We start from the raw sequence: 23,719 nt of genomic DNA, 5'->3' as shown, positions 1-23,719 counted from the left end.
AAGAGAATTCTGTGTTCTCCTGTATTCTAACCTCTAATTCTAAAGGAAAACAGAATTCTCTTTCATGACGCTTCTAAAGTCACTTCGAAAAGCAGTCTCATATTCCTTAATTGTGTCCAAACACCGCTCAACAGCGATTCTGTGCGTACAAATTGCCAAATTTTAATAAAAAAACATTTTATTGTGCAAATATTGTGCGATGGCAGCACCGTCGCGAAGAAGTTCACTAGCAGCTCCAGCATCCCCTTAATTCTCTCTACGAGAGGCGAATGGGAGTTTCAGTTAAGCATTCGAGTTTACACATTAGCATTATCTAATTAAAACCGAATTCGTCAAAATAAAGTGTAAAACGAAATCTGAACCGTCACTTCGTGCGTACAACGTGCGTTTGGACGATACGACTTCATGAAAATGCGGCTTGCGTAGGAATTGATCATCGAGATCGATCGCCCCGAAGCAATTTAAAACCGCCGCACCGTAAATGACCGACCGCGAGCGAACGTATCGTCTATGTCGCAACTGAGAACCGAGGAAAAAGTTATAGCCCCGTTTCGCGCAACGAAAGTATTAAATTAGGTTAGCTGGGTCGCGACCGCGCGTCGCGAATTTCGGTCCCGTGCGTTGGCGGCAGTGGTCGCCGCTGCTTGGCGCTCGCACGTTGCGTCGGTCGTACGGTTCGGAATCGTGATAAGTGTAACGGCCGAGCCGAGCTAACGGACTCCGGTGCGGTTTCTCGCGGAAACGCTTCGGGGAAAACGCAGCGCGAGCCGCGTGAAGAGTCGCGCGCGCGCACGTGTCATTCGTTTAATTCGCGAAGTTGCGTGCCACTTGCCAGACTTGTGCGGTCGCGACGAACTCGCGGAAAGGGAAAACCGACGACGCGACGGCGAAACGACCGACGTCCCCGGCGTGAAGCGCGGAAATTCAGCGCGAGCGAGAACGGAGCTCGTGAAAATTCAGGTAACGCAAACCGCAGACGCTTGCCCGCGCGGTACGCCTGAGGGATCTCGAACGCGAATCGAATCGATACGTTGTCGCGCGTTTAACCTCTGTCCGACGGAGGATGTGCCTGTTGTTTAACAAATACTGGAAGATTCAATCGGCCCAAGGCCGAGTTTTTTCCCTGCTCGTTTCTGTTACTTTGTCAACATTGGCACACGCAGTATTTGACATTCCCTAGAACTCAACCGCGTTTCGCGACTAACCTTTTCTGTCAGGCGTACCGTGGATCCGCTCCGATCGAGAGGAGGACGCCTCCTTTTCTTTAAATGACACGAATAAACGAGAATGGTATTGAAATATTGCATTGACACAAAAAAGCGCAAAATAAAGAGTTTCATGGTAACTACTGAAACAGCACGAATTATGCGATTGTAATGCCAGTATGCGTGTAGGATTTTATTCGATATTTTTATGTTCTGTAAAAAGGAAATTTTATTTTCTTTGATAATTAATGTTAGCGATTAACTCTTGCTTTAGTACATATTTGTGCGATGATAATCGCGTATGTCTTTATGTGTCTTTGATAAAAGGAGCAGTGGCCTAGAAACCACCTGTTACATTACGTATATGTGCTTAGAGCAGAATACAGCCAAAGAGATTTATTCAGAAATGAATTATTGACAGACTGTAATACCTTTGAAATATTAGAATTTAGATTAGGATTTATTAGATAAGTAGAGAGTTTCTGTAAATGATTATATTTTGCAATCCTTTCCAGAATAAAGAGATGCATCGAAGAAGATAACGAATTCCAGGGATCATGGCGAATAGAAGGGAGAAACCTACTGGCTTTGTGAGTAAAATTGTTAATACTCAACGCTACAATTAACGAAAGTTATGTTTCCCAACTTGAGAAAAATTGTCAAAGAGATATAAAATATATTGAAAACAATTTTATTGGGGAAGATTATAAAAGACTATAGATCAGCAAGATGAATTGAAACTGTGGTAATGATTGTTTACATATTGCAAAAAATAGCATACTGCCCCAAGGTTTTCTTTCAAGCCTCAGGGATTTAACATGAGAACCAAAAATAACAACCACTCCAGAATCTAATTGTGCTCCGTCTAACTGCAGTAATTGAATCATCTTGGAATTGCACACGGAAGTAATAACAGCATGTCAAACACTTTGCAGATGCAAATACGTACGCCTTACGTATTTAAGTATTCTACGTCAATGTTTTCAATTTTTAATTACGGTACTCGATTCTCGTTAGCAAGGCGTATGTTGCAAGATACGATGCGATATGATACCTGTATCGATACCTTTTTATGTTCCTTATCTTAATAGCTTTCGGAACGATAGTCATTATCAACTGAACGCTTTGCCGTTTACCTATGTGTCACAGTCGCGTCGCAAATAACGTCGTGGGACGACGTCGTGCACCGCAAATCCCAATTCCTTTTTTTAACTCGTATCATCGCACGAATCGTTTTTCCGATTAATCGTCGTCATTCGTGCGAAGCGTTTCGCGATACAACGATGGTGCTCAGACTCGTAAGGTGTGTGCTCCGATAACGTCGAAAGAGCGCAAAATGTCGAGCATTCAAAGGAGGAAGAGCTGGTATCAGAAAGCCGAGGTAGGAATCAAGAAATGATCGTTCACATCAATTGCCGAAAATTAATCTTAATAAAATAGCAAGATTTTTTGTATCGTATTTAATCAGAAGATTTACATATGCGAAAACAGATGCGTGACTTTCAAAAAATAGTAGAAGATAAGAATCTTGCATAATCGTGTGATATCGCGGTGACATACTGCGGCAATACTGAGCAGTAAGCGCATCTCTGTCATTCATTAACGTGCGAAATTTGTTATTAAGAGACCCGCGACAAGAATGATGCGCATGAGGTCTCATGGAACGCGATAAAACGCACGCCGCAGAAATTCTATGGCGATATACCCGCTATACGTGGGCACACGACGAGTTTCCTGTTCTGTTATCGTGTATTTGTCACTGTTTATGTCACCGTGGTACAAGCATTCACGCAGAAAACGCCGCACGATTCGTGCATTTACGCAACGCGAGTCGTCCTCTCTTCGTTTGTCATATATACCTCGTATTTCCGCAACAATTTTTCTGCTCTTTCCATTTCTCTCTTCGTAGGATGTTGATATATTCTGCAGACACCAGCATTCCCTCGCGACGTAGGCATGCATTATCGTTCGATTAAAATTTTATGACCTTCGGGGATATTATTATAAAACTACTATCAATATTCTTGATTACTCACCGTGATTTTCCGATCGTGCTGCATAAAATACTACAACGAACCATTTTTTTTACAGCACGTGCTCGCTTGTCTCTTAAACCGTGCAAAATTAATTAGAAGGGATGCGCGTGAATTAATAAGTTTAATAAACTTTGCCGGCGAAAAACGGAAACTTTGCAACGAAAACAAAACCAACCGAATATCGTCGCTTCGTAATTTCACGCAGTCGTCAGTAAAGAGTGACACGCACAAAAAGCATACCCATATATACGCAACGATGACCTTAGGTGCAGCGCAAATTCGAGCCGCGTTAGCGTGCACTTTACTCGAGCGCGCCTATAAAGATCATCGTATAAATTTCAAACTTTACGTCACGCTTACGATCGTTAATTTTATCGTTAACGGCCTTCACATAACGTTGATAGCAATTCCCCCCCCCCCTTTTTTAATCATTTACGTAAAGTCATTGCACGCTGAAAGTTCTCCGAGCAAAAAGCAGACAGCTGCCTTTCGATACTTGCGGTCGTGCAGCATTTAGTGTTCAGTGAATAGCGACAACGATTGATGCAACAGACCACGTGCCTGAACAGCACGCGATGCCCAAAGCAAATCGCATTTATATCAATTATCACCGGAAAGATCAATGAGTTCTTGCCGGACACAGCTCGTGCATATGTAATTACAGTTCCCATAAATTAAAGCATGCGTCGCGTAGCAAGCATATTTTGCAACTGTCAATTTCCCTGCAAGCATTTTTTTGCAACTGCCTATTTCCCTGCGCGACTTTTTCTTATCCTTTTTTTTTTTGCACAGAAGTGTCCAAGTGACCGCAGGAACGCAGCCACGTTGACGGAATTAATCTCGCAGCGAAGTGACTGCTGCTGCAGCGATTTTTATCACTTTCCTTAATTCGCGCGCAATGAGAGATTCTCTCGACCGAGGATATCACGTGGGAATAGGGCCGCCGGGATACCCAACACCTTCGTGCGTGTGCACACGATTCTCTCCAGCTTCGCGTTACAAAAGCGGCCGAATTAAAAAATCCACATTTAGCACGTTATATGCGCGTGCAAAATAAAACAGGCGCGCAGACGTGCTAACCGAGCATCGCGCGGCTTGTATTTCGCGCGAGGACAAGGCGCGCACCTTTCAGACGCGAAGATCATCTTCTCGGCGAAACAAGCGCGCGTAGGTCGCAAAAAGAAAAAGAAACGGAGGATCGACCCATGGTCGGCCTCCGTATGTACGCCCATCGGAATTTCAGCGTGACACCGTTTCGGTCTCTCTCTGTTTCTGTCTCCCTTGCGTGCAAGAAGGCCGGATTGAGCAGCTGGCGTCATCGCCCCGACTGCTCGCGCAAGTGATATCATCCGTAACCACGCGCGTATTTTTTCTTCCGGTTAATCGGGAATAATTAAAACCACCAGTTCATTCCCGGGGAACGCGCGGAAACAATGCGCCGCCTCCTGCTCCCGTTAACGGATGGAGAAGCTGCGATGGAGAGATGCGAAAGTAGGAAAAGGAAATGTACGAAAGTGGAACTCCAAGAATTGAATCGTCTTAATCAACCTGAATAAACATTAGATATTTTATTAGATATTCATGGTGGAGAATGTCGGTTTTATCAGCTTCGATCGTTCCTGATCTCGTTTCTAATTCTTAAAAAGGGACACAGAATATATTCGCCGAACGATGAGATAAATGAAATCTCTTTCTGCAGACGTTGGAATGAGACGTGCTCATTTTTTGTTCATTGTGAGCACTGCGGTATTGATAAGAATATTTTGCATATATTCTGTTTATATGCGCAAGCAGATATAGCACGCATCAGAATCGTAATTCTTGACGATGCTATCTTCTGGTCTTTATTTCCATTTCCTATATAGAATAATATATAGGGTAAGAGATACAATCATTGACACGGATATAGTTATTGACACATTAATTTTTTTAATTGAAATTTCTCGACACATGCATGGCTCTTGTGTGAAACGTTCATATGCTCGTACAAAGTACTCCTTCACCAACAAATTTACTGAGTTGTCTTAGATTTCTGTCATTGCGTTTCGAAGCGGTAGCAAAAACAATCACTGACCCGCTCTTGGCGATGCTCCGAATAGATCAGTGCATGGTTTTGCTGCCCGCTTCGAAACGCAATGACAGAAATCTAAGATAACTCAGTAAATCTGTTGGCGAAAAGGTACTTTGTACGAGCATATAAACTTTGCGTACGAGCGTCGTGCATGTGACGAGAAATTTAAGTTAAAAGAGTTAATGTGTCAATAACTGTATCCCTATCAATAACTGTACCTCTTACCCTATTTACCCATTTACGATTTCTTTCCAGATTAAATCAGATTAACATCAACTTGAAGAGATCTCTAAAATGCTAAATAATTCGATATTATCTATCTTTACCTCGATAAGCTTGCTTTGGAATGGATTTTTCTTGATCTGGCCGTTTTCACCATTGCCGCATCGCATGACCATTTAACAGCGGCGCGATAGAACAGGTGGCCGTTTGTGTTGCGTATATAGAGCATTACGTAACACGACGCTATGCCGAAATGCAACAATAGGTCTGTTTTTTTCTTCCTGCACTGCTGAACTGGTGCACTATGTTAAAGTGAGACAAGTATATTTTTTTCTCACTCTAATTTATTGCACCAGTTCAGCAGTGCAGGAATAAAAAACAGACCCACTAACTAGCGTGTCGAATTCAAAGACCACAAAATTTTCTCATTCCGCATTATATGTTTCAACATATTCTTTGAGCCTCAAAACACTGGTACTCATGACACGCAGTATTCATCTTCCGCTCACGCAGAAATATGCCTGCTTCCCGATAATCGTGATTTATTATCGCGATATGGCATAATTATGCAAGATTAATTCCTGCTTTGAAATTCAGATATCTCTGAATTCTCGCAATGCGTAAATCTCTCGATTGAATAGCCTGGAAACTTTGCGGTTACGTTATGGTAACGGATGTTTTATTCGTACGTAATAGCACGTAACACGTTTCTCCCTGTAACATGACGTAAATAATGTTACGTGAAACCGGGCTTTTAGATGAGAGTAATGTAGTTAATCGTCTAGGTTCTATTGATTTGGATCGCTCGCCGCCTCTCGTGCAAACGTGCTGCATTCCACAGAGCATAGATAAGTCCTTAATGCCAAGGATTGCAAGATGAAAAAGGCAACTTCCCTATCGAGCACTAACACTCATTTGTAGTTACATGCACACGCGCGATTAAAGACAACATATGAGGACTATTGTCGAATTCGTGTCAAGTTTGTGCCGAGCATGGTCTTGATTCCATGGGGGAATCGAGGATACGTGTATACATCAACGCGAGCAGCAGGAAGGCCGTGTGTCAATGTCGAAAATAAATCTGGCGACACGGATCTTTATTCGTTGCATTAAATCGTGAGCCGATGCAAGAAGCAAAATTTGCAAAATTGCATTTACAATTGCAAACAAAGTGTTAACAGCTTTTGCGTGGTAATTATTATAGCTAAAATTTTTATTATACGGAATATGCGTTGGATGCGATAATTAAATGCAATTATATTTTATGATTGCGATTAAAGCGCGACACTAAAACTGGAACGGGATCATCTCTCATAAGAAATTAACATCAACGCGATACCTATATTTATCTGATTAATGCTGCCTCTAAAATATCTTGTCAAAAGCATCGAAAATAAAACACGGTTACTTATAACATATTGCTACGGGGAAAAAAAACTGAACTTGAGATACAGTCGTCGTTAAAAGCGTCTGTTTGACAGAGACGTAAATTTGTGTTCATAATATCCCATACTGTTTTTCCAAACACGTGATCAGTGACAAATACTGTGTTTTTTTTTAACGTGTCAGAACCTTGGTCTATTCGAAGCCGTGACGTAGCCGGTCGGGCGCGTTCCGCGGGTACGTAAGGATCCGCGTGATTCACGACAGAGACGTATCCTTTCGGCCGGGGTCAACTACGTGGTCGACGTGAAAGGAGTCGCCTTTGAATTGCCTGATAAAAAAACATCGAACGTGTTGGAAAAAAGAAGACGATCAAGCTTCGTACGGCCTCTTAATGAGTCAGATACTTTTTGAGTGCAGCAGAATAATCTCGGGGTGAATAAAGCAGAAACTTGCGGAGGCACATTCCGCGAAACAAGAAAAAAGATATCGTGACCATCACCGGATTCTTCGGTCAGTTTGCTTTGAATCGGGAGATGGAATTTGTTGCCGAAGTAAGATAAAAGACTTAAAAACATTGTCATCAAGAAAACTTATTGGAAGCATGACGTCAGCGGTGCAAGAATAGACCCACCATCTGGGATCATAACGTCAGTAGTGAGAAAATAAAGGAGAAAGTTTCTTGCGATTTATGTCGAAAGAAACGATCTTTCGTGGATATAGAGTCGTCGCTATACAATGCTCCGGGTTTTTCTTTCTATAGCGGAAGAGTTCATCGAGGAGAAAACCAGAACTAGGAAATTAGATTAACATGAAATTGTGTTACAACAGCACGGAAAAGTGAAGATACGTAGGTGTATAATTAAGAGCTTAAATTATCCGTAAAATTAAATAACTTAACTATGAAACATAAACGGAGCAATATGATTTCGTAATGAGATAATTTCTGAAGATATTACCTCACATTGATCTTGATAAAAGTTCACCAATATTAATTACATAAAAACTTCCACGGAAGATTGATATCTTTTAACTTCTTATTTATTACAAATTCTATATTTAATCAATCCTGCTTTCTTGAATTCTCTTGCTGTTGACGTCATCCAGCATGATATCTCCCTCCTACGCTGTTTACATGCATATAATGCGTCGCTGTGCCGAAGATTCATGTACCAAGATAGTTGAACGCGAGAAGACATCAGAAACCCGATCCTGATCCTCTGCGGTGCGCGAACAACTTACGCGCTGATTGTGTCGGCCAACAGCAACAATGTGGAGGAACCCACATGCGGAAGAGAGATCAGCTGTCGAAAAATTAGCACGCTTCTTACGAATTTCAGGCCCGGTGAGCTTGATTCCGATAAGCGGTCAGCGCGGAGGAGATACGGTTCCGCGATACCGAGCGTACCGTAAGGATATGCGCCGTCTCGGGTATGCTGGGCTTCTCTCCTTTTGGTTTCTTTAATCCCACCACGATGCCCCGTTATGTTAATCTTACGTTACGGCCTAACTGTACCGACTGTATATACTATATCTGCCCGCGCGCTCGCAGGCACGCCTCTTCGCGATGCGAAACGGGCAAATGACGAAGTGGCGAGTCATCGATCACGCATTACGAAATTACTTGATACGCCTGAGTCGCTGAAATTCGGTATGCGATAAATCGTTCGAATCTTTCCTGTATTCCTTCGTACCCGCTTTGGATCTTTCTTTGATCTCTGCCGATCACATAGCGAATATTGAGCATACAGAGCATTATAGGTTCTCTCCTTTCATGAGACTTTTTTGTAACATTTTGGTAAAATTGATATTAATTTCTTTTTCTTGATACATTGTACGTTGAATGGTGCTTTCTCATGGTTAATAATTATTTAATTTTACAGTTAGTAATGTTTTTTATTTCTGTAAGGTTTAGGAATGCAACGAAAATGAGTTTTAATTTTTCTTTATTTCTTCATTAATTCTTCATTAAAACTTATCAGCTTTATTTAAAATACATGTTATCGTGATATAATTTGAATTTGAATATTATTATTACAGATATATTTAAGATGATATGTGAAACAGTAAAAGGCGATTTGAAATCAGCTTTTTTATTTATTAAGAAAAGTCGACCTCAACTTGATCCGTGGACGAAGGAAAATTTATGAAACTTGCTCATTGTTATATAAAAATACAATATAGAATAAATCACGAACACGAAGGCACGAGGTGTGACAGTAATCTTTTGTAATCAAAGAAGTCTGGGATTAGCGGGCGCACTTTCTACAATTGTGGTAATTTTGCGTCGCGAATCGCTTCGTCGCGTCGAGTCAAACTGTGAATGTGCCACTATGAACGTATTAAAAATAATTTTTTTCGTCCGTAACAATTGAATCTACGAAATAATGTCAATTCCAGTTTTAATCTTCCGAGGAACTCAGAAAAATCATATAGATCACGTTTAACACCGCATGATCAAAACTATAAAAAGGAAACAATAGTGAATAATATAAAACTAACAAATAATAATGTACAAATTAGTAAATTAGTAACAAATTAGTAAGTAGTAAGAAAGAAATACTAATAAAATAATTATTTAACATAAGTTAATTATTACTTTCCACTTTTTTAAATTTGTCTAAAAACTTTTTTATTTAATAAACTGAAAAATACGATTTTTACTGCACGAAGTTTAACTCACAAAAGCTAGATAACAGTAATAAATTATACCACTTATAAATAGCGTAACAATACTCTTATTCTATTAAGACTCGTTTTATAGAAAATGGGATTGCAGTTACATACCACTGATATGTTAATCACGCTAATTGAAGAAAGTGAGAAGGTCGCTTAGGCCACATTCCATCTGCAGTATATCTAATGTAAGGAAATACCACGCAATAGTCAGTTTATTTGTACACTTTTCGTGGGCTAGGCCATGTATGTGTTCGTATCGTGTGGCAAGCATTTCAATTAACAATGTAACAAACGATTCGCGTTTTCATCGCGTAATGTTCATGCTGTATGAACGGGTCGAGGTAGGAGGCAGGGAAGGGATGGAATATCGCGTGCATTCAAGCGTCTTGGACCAGCGTGCAACCGAGCTGATCGCAACCGGTCAGTTCGTCGCCGTTCTTCCTCAAGCGCGGGTCCTCCCCGCTTTAGCTGTCAGCCTGCTCGCTGTCATCCGAATCCACCCTTGACAATTCGCGAACGCGCGATTGCGTGAGCCGCGTGCGATGACATGGCGTGCCACGTGGGAGAATCGTGAGAGTAATTGCAGCGGTGATTAGTGGTGAACGTGCGATGCAACGTGGAAATTGATCGCAAAGTCCTCGGTCTGGAGAACTGCGGTTCTCCGTGAAAGATCTCTCGTTCGAAATGTTCTCGTGACGTAATGTACCAGTAACATTTCCGTTACTAGTAAATGCGTGATATTCATGATTAGTGTTATATAAACGATATTTTTTTATCAATAATTCGTTCGTTCAGTTCAGATTGTTTAAATCGGATTTTTCTCGACGGAGTGAACATCTTTGCTGAGCTTCTTGAGCCTAGAACTCTCGTCTCGGGGTTCATTAATCGAATTGCCGGGAGGCAATTTCATTTGTTACGATACTTGTTTTTTATTTATTTTGAATATCCTCTTTGTCAGCCGACTCTGATCGGTTCGTGTTAAATCCACGCTAATCGGCGCGACAATTGCGTACACGTATTTGTGCGTGACGTGTTTCATTCTCCTGTACATCATCGAACATCCCGCGCATCATCTCTCCCGCATTCAACCGAGCTACCGCGAACGACCGTATTGTTGTTCGTGAGTGCAAACGCACGACTACAGAGTGTGTGTTCCCGCACATTATTACGGTCGTAGACCGTGTTCCGTACGGAAACGTCAGCCGGTGTTTCCGTCGAGAGGAATAACGCGCGTTCGAAGCTGCTGGACTGCTGCGAAAGTCGATAAAAGCTGTCCCGGCACGATGCGGGTCGGGACAGTCAGCTTGCCACATCGCCTCGGCACGTCGACGAGTGCCTTCTCCGTGGAAAAAGTCGCGAGAAGTATGAGACGAAAAAGTGTCACGAGCTTGCGTGGGTCCGCCTAAAAATAAAGGTGCGTCCATCAGCTCAAATCGGTTTGGACTTACGCGACCTTTACGCGTGTCTGAAGTGAGTCATACGTCGTCGCTCGCCGAAGGATTAATTGTTCCTGAAGTGGCATCATCGCAAGCACGCCGCAATGATCACGGACTGGGTGAGCCTCGCTTGAACGTAAATTGATTTGCAGAGATAAAAATTATTGACAGCTCTTGATGAGAAAAAAGTAAAAGTGGCTTCGTTGATTTCGCCTGTCGATAAATATAAGTCTGAGCGTTGTGAATCATGGTGCAATCAATGGCCGTTTGAGCTCTTGAGTAGACGAAGAATGCAAAGAATTTAAGACATTGCTGAATTTAAAATAATCAATTGCTTAATACTTAATTTTATAAATCGCTGTGCTATATAACTTATTCTATATAACTTCGATACGTATTATTATTCAGTTTTTTCTTCAATAAAAATTGAGAATGTTGCATCTATGACACATGCGCTATTATTATCGATGTCATTATTAGCATTTTTCGTTATCGCAGAGTTGAGATATTAATTATCAACGATAACACATTCTGTTTCCGCAACATCACGCTTACAACATCAAAATCCCACGCAAAAAATATATTTAAAAAAGAGTATAGCCTTTTTTATTCCACAGATACATCATATCGTGCGTTGTCATTCATTGCAAGTTGCAACACACAAATTAACAAACATCAGCATTAATCCTGCAAGAAGAACGCCACGAAAGACCGATACTTAACGCTTCGATCCGCGCAGACGCTCGTTATTTAACCGTCTTGCCCAGCAATCGGACGATCGAAGAATCTATAATGCCAGCAATTAATTTCGCACACGTGTTATCTCGTGTCACGTTCGTCTGCCTATTACGATTCCGGTGTCCGGTCACACCTCACGGCAATCCTCGGATTTCGGAGCCAGACGTTCCCCATGGTGGTTTAGTAACCGGTAAGGCGACGTGGCGAACGTCTCGGTCGTGGTCTTCCTCAATACCTCCGTGCATCTGCAAATGCGTTGCGTATCGTGTAAATGCGTGTCCAGTTATCTCGCGGTAAGTGGACGGGATAATTACCTCCGGCGTCGAAAAGATCCCGACGTATTGTCAAACGGTAGAATCTCGACAGAAGTCGCGGTGGAGAAAGCATTCATTATCATTAAATCTATTTTTAATAATTTTCTAGCATTGAGGTGCTACTGTGCCTATGCAAGTACATTTTCTAGCATGGACGTTGTCGCCGGACGATTACATCGTCGTAAAACGCGAGCTTGACTGTTGCACGCACGCGTCACCGCAAAGCAAAACGTTTACAATGGCACTCGAGCATCGGAATGTAGTTATCGAAACGATCTCGTGGAGTCTTGATTGAATTTGCATTCGATCGAGAGGTTTCTTTATTTTCCTCGCCCCATTTGGATGTTAATTTTGCAGTTCATTGGTTTCATAAATTCTACAATGATCTATAGATTATTTCGTAAATCTCTAGTTTCAAGATTCTTGCGTTCTCTATACCAGATATTTGTTTCCACAGTTCTGTGAATTTTTAGATCCGCAGTTCTCTCAGTACGTGACGGATTTCATGATTCATAAATCTTGTTTTATATCGACATGATCGTTTATTATTATTGTGACCCAAAGAAATATTAAGTATAAATATTAAAAACTGTTTATTGTATAAGAAAGTCGTTTCAGAAAGTCAGCATGATTGCACTAAAGTGATGTCTAAATTGGAGCTACAGTTAAAAATTCGAACACGCTGATTTGTTCAGAAAAAATAGATAATTGAAATGATGAACTGAGACGCTAAAAAAATTATTCTTGTAGTTGGACACATGGTTCGGCCGGCCGAAGAAGTCGGGTCGGGGTGCCGGTACGCGCGGCTATTCGGGCCACAACACCATGCCCAGGCCGCACTCCGGCGAGGATGTCAACGAGATCGAACAGCAACGTTGCATCATCGAGAGGATGGATGAAGAGACGGTAAACGACAGATTTGAAGAAATGCTGGTGAGTAAACGTCACACATACTCGTTTTACGTACGATGATTAAACTCGCACAGAGAAACATCTTCTAGCAATGCTAAAGCCAAATCTCATACAATAATCCATTACATAAATTTTCCATATAAATTATATTTTGATTTGATAATGTACAAAAATCATATATTCCCAGGGATTGTTTATTAATATCTCTTTTTTGCTTGAAAATATGTAATGTACTTTATTTCACTTGAAAATGTGATAAAATGTACAAATGATATCTTAAAAGCGGAAAGAATTAATCGTCTCTTTCTCCTTAGGCCAATATGAATCTGACGGAGGAAAAGAAAGAGCCCCTGCGACAACAATCGGAGTCGAAGAAGAGGGAAATGCTGGTGCTGCACTACAAGGGCAGTATACAGGACAACCGATCGAAATTCGACAAACCAGCGGACTACATACAATACCTGGCGCAGCCTGACTTGAGCGTGAACAAGATCTACAACTGCATTGAATCCCTCAGGATCGCGCTCACCAACAATCCGCTTAGCTGGGTGCAGGAGTTCGGCACCAAGGGGCTCAAGCAGGTCCTGGCCACTCTAAATGAGTGTTACCGAAAGTAAGTGAATTCCACGCGCATGAATGAGTTATTGAATAGCGCTCGATTGATAATTACGTATATTCGAGTAATCATTAACACTGATATTATTCTATTCCAGTGCCTTCATATATTACGATAGGTAATTCCCGTAAAAATATATTATTCGCTTGAATTCCTTGTTTTGCGGAAATATTCATCACTTTGATATTCTTTAACCACTTACATGACGTTCTACATGACGAGCGAAATTTTTAGCTAGCAACAATGATTTTGTTTCATGATTCTTATAGTTTTTATGAAAAAAATTGAAACAATTAGTAATGTAAATGGAGCAAATGAAAGCCCGAAGAGATTGATAGTGCACAAAATTTCAATGTGTATATAAATGCGTACATATATTATTATATAATTATAATTAATATATTAAAGCTAGAATTGTATGTTAATAATTAATAATCTCTTCTGTTGGCCCTATTTATATTATTCATTGGATATCAAAAAGCCTTTACATAATACGCGATTTAATTACTTAATTATTTAATTCACGTGTTGCTCAATTAGTGAAATATTTCTAGTTTTCATTATCATTTCAGTCTTGCATGATACGCATAATGCGTGCTGCTTATGAGAGAATTCAACGCGAATTGGGGCCACGTTATTTCCTATTAATGTGAAAATTTGTTTTTCCGTAGTGATAACCGTTACGAGCGAATACAGTACGAGTGCATTCGCTGCTTAAAGGCCATTATGAATAATACCGTCGGTATAAAGGAGATGCTGGCCCATAACGAGGCTCTCACCATCGTGGCGAGGTCGTTGGAGCCGACGAAACCGTCCGTGATGTCCGAAGCCGTGAAACTGCTCGGCGCGGTGTGCCTCATATCAAGCGACAGCCACAAGAAGGTCTTGGACGCCATCACCATGAATGGCGAATTTAAGAGTCGCGAGAGATTTCTACCGATTGTACAAGGCTTGATGAACAAGAAGAATGAAAACTTAAGGGTACGCCGTGAATAAATTTTATTTCACATTTAGAACTTTGAAAAAACTTGGTAAAGAAAATGTTTTTTACAAAATTTTATCGTGGGTCGCAGGTAGTATGCCTTCAGCTCATAAACTCGATAATATCGTCCGCCGAGGATCTCGATTTCCGCTTACACCTGAGGAATGAAGTAATGCGAGTCGGACTGGCTGACATTCTTGAAATACTGGAGAGAGATGAGTCGGAGGATTTGGCGACGCATTTAAAGATCTTCAACGATCACAAGGAAGAAGATTACGAGGAATTCGTGCAGAGATTTGACAATGTGCGCTTAGAATTGGACGACGTTAACGACTGCTTTGAAGTGATCAAGAATATGGTGATGGACACGTCCGCCGAGCCTTACTTCATGTCTATACTTCAACACCTTTTATTTATCCGAGACGACACATTGATACGGTAAGTGCATCCACGTGTTCATTTTTATCTTCGCGGTTTTGTCGGTGAATCATCGATACGCGGCTCCGTTTATCTTCTCGCTGATCGATGCGATTTCGCTTATTGATCCCTCGTACGCTTTTATATTTTCAGAACGGCGTATTACAAACTGATCGAGGAGTGCATATCACAAATCGTTTTGCACCGTTCAGGCTGTGATCCGGATTTCTGCGCGACGAAGCGCTTCCAGATCGACGTGCAACCGTTGATCGATACCCTAGTCGAAAAATCGCGGGCCGACGAGGAACGCCGGTTAGTAGAGATGACGCAAAAGCTGGAGGAAGCTATAGCCAGTAGACAAGAGGCCGAGGCGAAGCTGCAGCACGCGGAGAACAAGATCAAGGAGCTGGAGCAAGGGACGACAAGGTCTACGTCTGGTCCCGTAAGTCTACACATGATAAATCTTGAACACTAAATTTAAATCTTTCTTAAACACACATAAACAAATTTCTATAGATTGAATATTTTTAAAGCTGCTGTTTCATTACATATGAATATATAGAGAATTGCCGTGTGTCCACTTCCACCACCTATGCCGGGAATGGGTGGACTACCACCGCCGCCACCTCCTATGCCTGGTGGCGGCGGTCCACCTCCTCCGCCGATGCCGGGAATGACGTGTCCACCTCCGCCACCCATGCCTGGCTCGAAAGGACCCCCGCCACCACCCATGCCCGGGATGGGAGGACCACCACCACCACCCATGCCTGGAATGGGACCTCCACCGCCACCGATGGCGGGATTCTCTCCACCGGCGCCAGCGATGCAAGCTTTGCCTCATGGATTGAAACCGAAGAAGAAGTGGGAAGTGGAAGGCCAGTTGAAGAGAGCAAACTGGAAAGCTGTACGTGCGATCGATTTCTTGAAGATATTATTATCGACAAATTTGATGCTCAACTGCTTCCTTAGACAGCGCATTTTTTCTACTCACTGATATTTTAGATTTTACCTCACAAATTAACGGAGAAATCATTCTGGATGAAAGTACAAGAAGATAAACTAGCTAGCCCGGAAATACTGGACGGCCTCGTGCAGAAGTTCTCGTCGAAACCAAGCGGGAGACGAGTGGACGATGTAGTTGATAAGTGAGTCTCATCTCGTCTCGATTATCTTTACGCTCGTGTACGTGGAATATTGAAAAATCTCGCCTTGTGGGTACAGGTCAAGCTCGAAGAAGGTGAAAGATCTCAAAGTTTTGGACAGTAAAGCGGCGCAGAATATATCGATCCTTCTTGGCGGTACGTTGAAGCATATGCCTTACGTGGAAGTGAAGAGATGCCTGTTTAGATGCGAGGGACCGGTTATCTCGGACAACGTACTGCAAGGTTTAATTCAGTATCTACCGCCGCCGGATCAGCTGTCGAAGTTGCAGATATACAAGGATCAGTACGATGACCTGACCGAGGCGGAGCAATTCTGCGTTACTGTAATTTCACTTCTAATTTTACGAAATTAATTTAGAGTTAATTGGATACTTTTGTCTTCGTTTGATCACACCAAGTGTTAAACGAATTTAAAAATTGCAGATATCTACGATAAAAAGGTTACTGCCGAGACTGAGATCGCTGAGTTTCATGCTGAGATACGAGGAACTCGTGCAGGACGTGAAGCCCGACATAGTGGCGGGCACGGCGGCGTGCGAGGAGGTAAAGAGCAGCAAGAAGTTCGCGCGGATTCTCGAGTTGATATTGTTGTTTGGCAATTACATGAATTGCGGCTCCAGGAACGGCCAAGCGTTCGGATTTGAGATCAGCTTCCTCACGAAGGTTTGTTTTGTGATTGAAAAATCAATTTAAATAAATTAAAAAGATTATATAAAAATCGCTTATCGTCAACGTTATTTTTCACGTTACGTCCCTTTCCAGTTAACCAGTACGAAGGATATTGATAACAAGCAGACCTTGATGCATTACTTGGTGAACACGATAGAGGTGAAATTCCCGGAATGTCTCAACTTTATGGAGGAGTTGGCGCATGTGGATCGAGCCAGTAGAGTGTCCATGGAGAACATTCAACGGATATTACGGCAGATGGAGAACAATATTCGCAACCTTGAGCAAGATCTCATGAACGCCAAGGTCCCGCAATGCGACGAGGATCTGTTCATAGACGTGATGAAAGTATCCTTTATCATTTCGCCGTTAACAACGCTTATCTACCGAGTTTAGCGCTGTATATTGATCGCTCAGAGATCTTTCCTTGACCAAGCGACTTCGTAGCCATTCGCCAGGAAGGCCAGAGAATCCTACGAGGTTCTGCAGAATATGTTTAAGAACATGGACACCCTATACACGGACATCTCCGAGTTCTTCTCTTTCGACAAGCAGAAATACACCATCGAAGAATTTTTCAGCGACATCAAAACGTTCAAAGATAATTTCCTGGTAAATACGAATGCGAAACATTTTTTTCGCATTCACACTCGTACAGCTTGTTTAACGGCGCGTTTGTGTGTGTTCTCGCAGCAATCGCAGAGGGAGATAATCAAACTGAGGGAGAGCGAGGAGAAGCAACGGCGAGCACGGGAGGCGCACGAGAAGGCGGAGGCGGAGAAGGCGGCACGCGCCGCCCGCAAACGTGCGCTGGTTGACATGAATGCGCACGAGACGCAGGAAGGTGTCATGGACAGCTTGATGGAAGCGCTGCAGACCGGATCGGCCTTCAGCCGACCTGACCAACGGCGCAAGCGACAGACGCGCGTAGCTGGCGGTAAGTTCTCTAGGACTGCGTACATCGGCGGGTCGATGACGAGGAAGAGCCAACCGCCACGACCGTATATATTTAGTAATACCTTAAGCAAGTCCGTTAAGCTAATGCGCGAGTACGAGAACGTGACGCCAAATGAGATCGCGCGATGCAACGTGCTTTCGAACAGGATCGTGGCTGGGTTACATGCGGCGAATGATACGGCGAACTTCTACACCCCGGAGGAGAACCACGAGCTTTTCAAACGGATTTTGATAGACGAGGCGAAAAAGACGCCCAAGCAGACGAGGCACCAGTCCAGGGTGACGTTCTTTCAGAAAAAGAGACAGTGCAGCCGTTGCAATCGCGCGTATTACGCGATGCAGGTGTCGGACGAGACGCCAAAGAGGGACGTGTTGTTGAAGGTGTTCGGTAACCTGGAGTCCCGATTCATTAACGGCAACTGGGCCGACTCGAGCTCGCTGGTCGACGAAGACATCTCCCTTAATCTGGCGCGTATCGTCAGCCCAGTTAAACAGAAGCGCGTCGTGGTCAGCAAGATACGGAAAAGAAACAACATCGTGCGTCGCACTATACAGAATCGCAAGCGCCTGCACGCGAGCAATTCCCTCGCGAAGCGCCATAGGTTGCACTCGTACTTCCAAAGCCCACCCAGCATGAGCATCACCATGCCGCCGGTTGTAAACTGGTCGGTCCCGGACGCGAATCCTACGGCCATACGAACGTCGAATTCGAGTGACGCTCTCCACGCGAGAGCGCTCAAAACGGCGTCCACTCCGGCGAAACTTCTGCGGTCGAAAAACTTTGAGAACCTGACGGGATTGAGAGACGATAATCGTAACATACGAGATCTGAGGGACGATTCCTTCTGCTCGAACGTATCCATTCAATTGTCGAGCACCGAGCAGATATTCAAGGCGCAACGACCGTCGCTGCTGACCGAGATGAGCGGAGTTGCACTGTTATCGGAGAACAGTCCATTTCACATGATGAAGCCAAATTTCGCGCCGAGCACGAGAGATTCGAACACGTCCGGGGAAACATCCGGCAAACTCATGAACTCGTCCGTCTGTTTTGGAAATGGATTCTCCGCTCTCGAGACAAGCGGTTTAAGCGCGAAAAGCAGTTACAAAAAGTCGAGAAAGTTGAAGTACAAGTCGTGGAAGAAGAAATGGAAGTTTTGGCAGACATCTATAAATACTGTTTAATCGAGCAACAAGAGAAGGAAACAAACATGTGACTTCGTTGTTACACAGATATTTTGCCGAAGACTTTAGAGTGCAACTGAGAATCAATTGCCTAATTCTTCGTTTTTTCAAAATAAGCGACGTAATAATTCAGTCGGTGTCTGTTGCTGCGATAATAATATTTACGCGCTAATACTGCGATAATAAGATTATTTTAGGATATAAGATTAATTTTGTTTCTGCCTAGTCATGTATAATACACGTAATGTTTTTTTGTTTATGGATCTTTTATTGCACATGTTATGCGAGCGACTATTCAAGACTGATAACTGTGATACGATTTACTGTGATTTGATAGCTTTCGCAATATCAGAGAAAAGACTGAGATACTTAATATATAAATAATATTTAATGGAAAATAGTTAGTCTTGCATTTTATATTTGACGCACGCAAATTAACAAACGTGATGCTGCAACAAATACGAGAACGTAATAGAGATTAATTTACATAAGAATGTCTCTCTGTAGTTACTCACAGTGTCACTTTACTCATTTGTACATCCAAAGTACAGAATTCAGAACAAGATTTAGATGAATATGATTTTACGCGACAGGGTTTCTTGATATTAATGCGATGTCGAAGTAAATTTTTCCAGTAACTCAGTTTATAAAAAGAAGTGCAAATTACTCTTACGATTATTATAATATATATGCTTTTGTTCTGATTTTCCAAATTTTAAGTGTGACGCAAAGCAAATTTTTGATGGATTATGTTATTATAGACTATTCTGTACAAAATATGTGTATATCTTTAATTAAATGAAGTAACAAGTTACTTTGCTTGCCTCCGTATTGCTTTCCTTGTTCAATGTTGTATGTTGTATCTCGTCTAGTGTAACACTGTGTTTCTGCGATAAAAACTCACAGGCACACGTAAACAACGTATAAAATCATTTTCTACCTCATTTATGCAGTAATTATGTGAGATAAAATGTCGAACGTCTAAACGCTTCTTACGAAGCCATTAATTATTTCGAAGTATCGCAGCTGGTTCCATTAGCACGATACGAATTAATATAATGAGCAGACAATAAGCTCACAATCCTGTTTTAATTTTACAGCGGAAAGGCGGGCGCAATTAAATAGGAGTCGATCGCGTACTGGATTAGTCGGATCTGGTTTACTAGGGAGAGAACTTTCGACGTGAGTACCTATGTGCTAGCTAACCGCGAGGGAATGCTTCGGGTGAACGAGTCATGCTTGAATCGCACGCTTGGTTTCTTACACGCACATTACATGCACCTCATAGAAATAATAATCGCTTGTATTTCCGGAGAACGAGCAACGATCGCCGCTGATTTAACTTTGAATCTTAATCGCGTACACGATTGCCGGAAAACGCATAATGATCGCGTATGTACGCACATCCGATTTTTTGTTTTTTTCCTTTATAATTGCACACCGAATCTCGTGTGTGTGAATAATATCGCGCGCATTGCGGAAAACAAATAATTATCTTCGGCGATCTTTTTTTCTTTATAATTCTCTTTTGAAAATATTAAGTTGCGTGATTGACCTTACATATTTCCTGTTTGCTTGCTGGTGCTTGTTGACGATTTAGACCTCTCGACCTCTTCGTACACATGTACGCACGCGCGCGTATACACCATATCCTATATATCATTCCGTTACTGTTGCAGAGAGCTTTTAAGTTCGGCGTAATCTACGGAATGCATCTCGTTTCCGTCCTGAACTCGTTGCTGTGATGACTTTACGCATTTTGCATAATTTTGCTGAAAACGGCAGTGAATGGGGAACATCACAGGGCACAAATACAAATCACTTCAAGCAGGAATAGAAGGAGGGAGAATAGATGATGATGAAGAGGAGCAGAATCAACTGCACGTCGGCGACGTGATTCTTCGACGTGGAGATCGAGTCGCGTTGCATTTGCGATTGCACTTTTATAATTTCGTATCGAGAGATAACAAAGTCTTCCTTACGTGTATTTAAACACTCCGTATGTAAGTATTGTATTGTACAAAACAATATGACCAATGCATTTGTATAACGGAAACGATACTCGCGCCGAACCGCTCGGCGACGGGATTCACTCATGAGGGACGGATGTCTGTATCTGTAAATGGCAGATATTTCGAGAGAGAGCAAGTGGTATTCGTCGCCAGTAACGCACTTGTAAATACATATGGTAAATGCCGGCGTCGAGTTAACGTATTTTTGCATTCGGGCATTCATTGAAGCCGTCTGCGGATCCAGTGCACGCATTCTCTCACGTCTCTCTCTTCGGTGTCTTTATTCGCCGTCTCCGCGAACAGTCAAACGATAGAAATTGCATTTATTTATGTATATCGCACTGTAAATATACTTCGTCTCGGAGGAAGCGCGCATATCGAAGTCGATTCCGTGAAATTACTGCGCCCCGAGATGATGCGTTTGTAAAAAGATTGTTCGTTTCCGCGGAAGCGAGTGACTTCTCGTGCTGTAGGAAAAAGAAAGCGGTAACGCATGACGAAATGTGTCTCTTCGACGTAGTGAATACCTTGCGCGCGCGCGGATGTTATTGCCTGCGAGGGGGGAGGCCTCGCAATTATCGCTCGTTTTCGACATTACGAAATGGAAAAAACGGTAATTGCGATTTACCGTAATGATCCCTCCGCTTGTGGCCCGATAGAACGACCGCGAAGCGTGCGTAGCTCGATGTTTACGTAACCGGTTGCTCACATAATTACCAATAAGGATATTTGCAGTAATAATATTGTCGAAGCTACACTTTGCTACACGGGGACTTTTACACTGAATTGACGCACAATTTTTGGCATATTTTAACAACGGCTTTATCTGTGGCTCAACTTTTTTCGAGAACTTATCTGTGTGTTCACACATTTTTTACAACGAAAGTATTTCACTAACGATACGGCGTTAATCTACGAGCAAGGAGAACTGAAATTACTTCTAAGGAAAACAACTTGCTCGATGCAATGAACGCTAATGAACGCTTATTCGTGCGTATTTTGTGATAACTAACGGGCCTGGTAATGGGCACGCGACATTTGAGTCGATAGTTTTTCAATGATGGTGAAAGAAACTCAGGGAATGGGGAGGCGAGATAGGGATAGGGCGGGAAATCTCCAAAAATGGATGCGCGGCAATGTGAACGTTATCAATCCAATTCTATATATATATATATATATATATATATATATATATATATATATATATCGTATATATCGTACCGATATTTAACGTTTGTATAACTATCTTTATGCAAATAAATTAAATTATAAATATTCTCTCTCTCTCAATGCAATAATGTAAATACCGCGCGTGCAAAATGAATAAACACAGGAAATTCTACAAATAACATAATGACGACAAGAGATCGACTAGATCATCGACTTCCGCGTGCACTTTAAGTGCACAAAAAGTGCGGATTCGTAGCGTTGACGAGGAAGGCCGCATACCGTTTTCGGAGAAATTCGAGCGGACTGATTCGAGTATTCCAACAACGCGCGCGGAACTAGCAATCGTTCGGCAAGTCGTGCATAAACAGCAATCCCGGACACTTCGATCCGAGGAGGAAGCACGGTGCAGCATGCAGGGAAAAATCTCGCCGTCCGGCTAGGAGGGAAGCGTTTTAGTTAGCGAGCGAGCGAGCGGCACGCTGCGCGCGTGGGGCGGCTATGCGAGGCACGTATGAAATGTCTAGCGAAAGGCGATGTAACCAGCCGGTTTTCGCAGGCCGCAAAGAATCGCGGAAGCATTCGGATACGCGGTGCGGCCGCGATTTTCGGACACCATCTCACGACAAGTTGCAAGTCGTCTCGCTCGCTCGTTCGCATTCCTTGTACATTATCGGCGACGAAAGGCGGGCCGTTACGTGGCTACTGTGCACGCGCACGCGTACATGTTTCGTAGCACGAGTCCTCGCACACGCGTATCTTATGGGGAAAGATAGAGCGTTTCCACGAAGTAATTAAATAATGCGCCTGTACGAGATACACGGCAGAGAAGTCGCGTATAACGAACCGACCGAATCTCGTAACTGAATGAACATTTTGTTAATAACGATTTTGTAGTTAGGTACTTCAATTAGGGAACTTAAGTTAAGCACTAATTGTATCTATATTGTGAATACGTGGATCTAAATAATACTTTATTATTATTACCTATCGTGCATCTCATTTCTTGGCATTCTTCGGCATTGTGTCGTCGTGAAGAATATCTCACAGAATTGAACATGCGCGATGAGAAGGAACATCGTCGACGCGTTATGTCACTCTGCGATTCACGAGATTATAGTTGCTTCAGTCCGAAGCTAAATGCAGTGACAATATATATCAATTATTTTCATAAAAATATAAATGATCTCTTAAAATGTCTACAATGCTCAATTCTTTTTAGTGCTAAATTTCTGCAGCGCCATAAATTTCTCTTTCCCAAAGTCATCATCATTTAAAATCATATTATGAATTAGACACGGCTGCGTTTATAAAGTTACTACGCGGAGATCTGAAGTCGCGAAATGCAGATCGAGCGAAATGACGAGCGCGTAATGCAAGAATCTGTTTTGCCCCTCGCACATTGTTTAGCTCGACTTCTTGCAAACGCGAGTCAAAGTCCACTCTACTCGTGGCGCGCCGAGTGCGCGCAGACACCACGTTGAGTCGGTTGAGCATCGGAGAGAAATCGAGGGAACGTGAGCGTGACCGGCAGTCACGCGTTGCCACGACACAC

At 42.5% G+C, this 23,719-nt stretch overlaps 1 protein-coding gene across 4 annotated transcripts; it reads left to right on the top strand.

Annotated features, from left to right (window-relative positions):
* The first annotated feature begins 314 nt into the window (after positions 1 to 314).
* On the top strand, positions 315 to 21,961 carry LOC105279190 (protein diaphanous). Of its 4 annotated transcripts, none has more exons than XM_011338844.3 (17): positions 315 to 960; positions 1,721 to 2,586; positions 12,835 to 13,017; positions 13,311 to 13,609; positions 13,710 to 13,730; positions 14,284 to 14,593; positions 14,686 to 15,032; positions 15,165 to 15,453; positions 15,574 to 15,915; positions 16,014 to 16,156; positions 16,233 to 16,497; positions 16,598 to 16,837; positions 16,937 to 17,191; positions 17,291 to 17,455; positions 17,537 to 17,780; positions 20,086 to 20,167; positions 20,665 to 21,961. In XM_011338844.3, exons 2-17 carry the CDS (start codon positions 2,542 to 2,544, stop codon positions 20,684 to 20,686), a joined length of 3,252 nt encoding a protein of 1,083 aa, XP_011337146.1. In that variant the 5' UTR covers positions 315 to 960; positions 1,721 to 2,541; the 3' UTR covers positions 20,687 to 21,961. The 4 variants fall into 4 exon arrangements, with proteins under 4 accessions (XP_011337146.1, XP_011337367.1, XP_011337291.1 ...); XM_011339065.3 differs by having other exon boundaries at positions 316 to 960; positions 1,721 to 11,151; XM_011338919.3 differs by having other exon boundaries at positions 317 to 960; positions 1,721 to 1,795.
* Positions 21,962 to 23,719: the final 1,758 nt, after the last annotated feature.

Source organism: Ooceraea biroi, chromosome 2, assembly GCF_003672135.1.
Source record: "Ooceraea biroi isolate clonal line C1 chromosome 2, Obir_v5.4, whole genome shotgun sequence".
NCBI classification, from domain to species: domain Eukaryota; kingdom Metazoa; phylum Arthropoda; class Insecta; order Hymenoptera; family Formicidae; genus Ooceraea; species Ooceraea biroi.
This window is presented reverse-complemented; position numbering and strand designations above follow the sequence as displayed.

What these genes read in the sequence shown, in the direction of transcription:
- LOC105279190 (XM_011338844.3), top strand. Translation starts at nt 2,542, where the DNA reads ATGTCGAGCATTCAAAGGAGGAAGAGCTGGTATCAGAAAGCCGAG. An exon ending in ACAGATTTGAAGAAATGCTG is followed by an intron (nt 13,018 to 13,310) that starts GTGAGTAAACGT and finishes CTTTCTCCTTAG; the next exon opens with GCCAATATGAATCTGACGGA. An exon ending in CTAAATGAGTGTTACCGAAA is followed by an intron (nt 13,610 to 13,709) that starts GTAAGTGAATTC and finishes ATTCTATTCCAG; the next exon opens with TGCCTTCATATATTACGATA.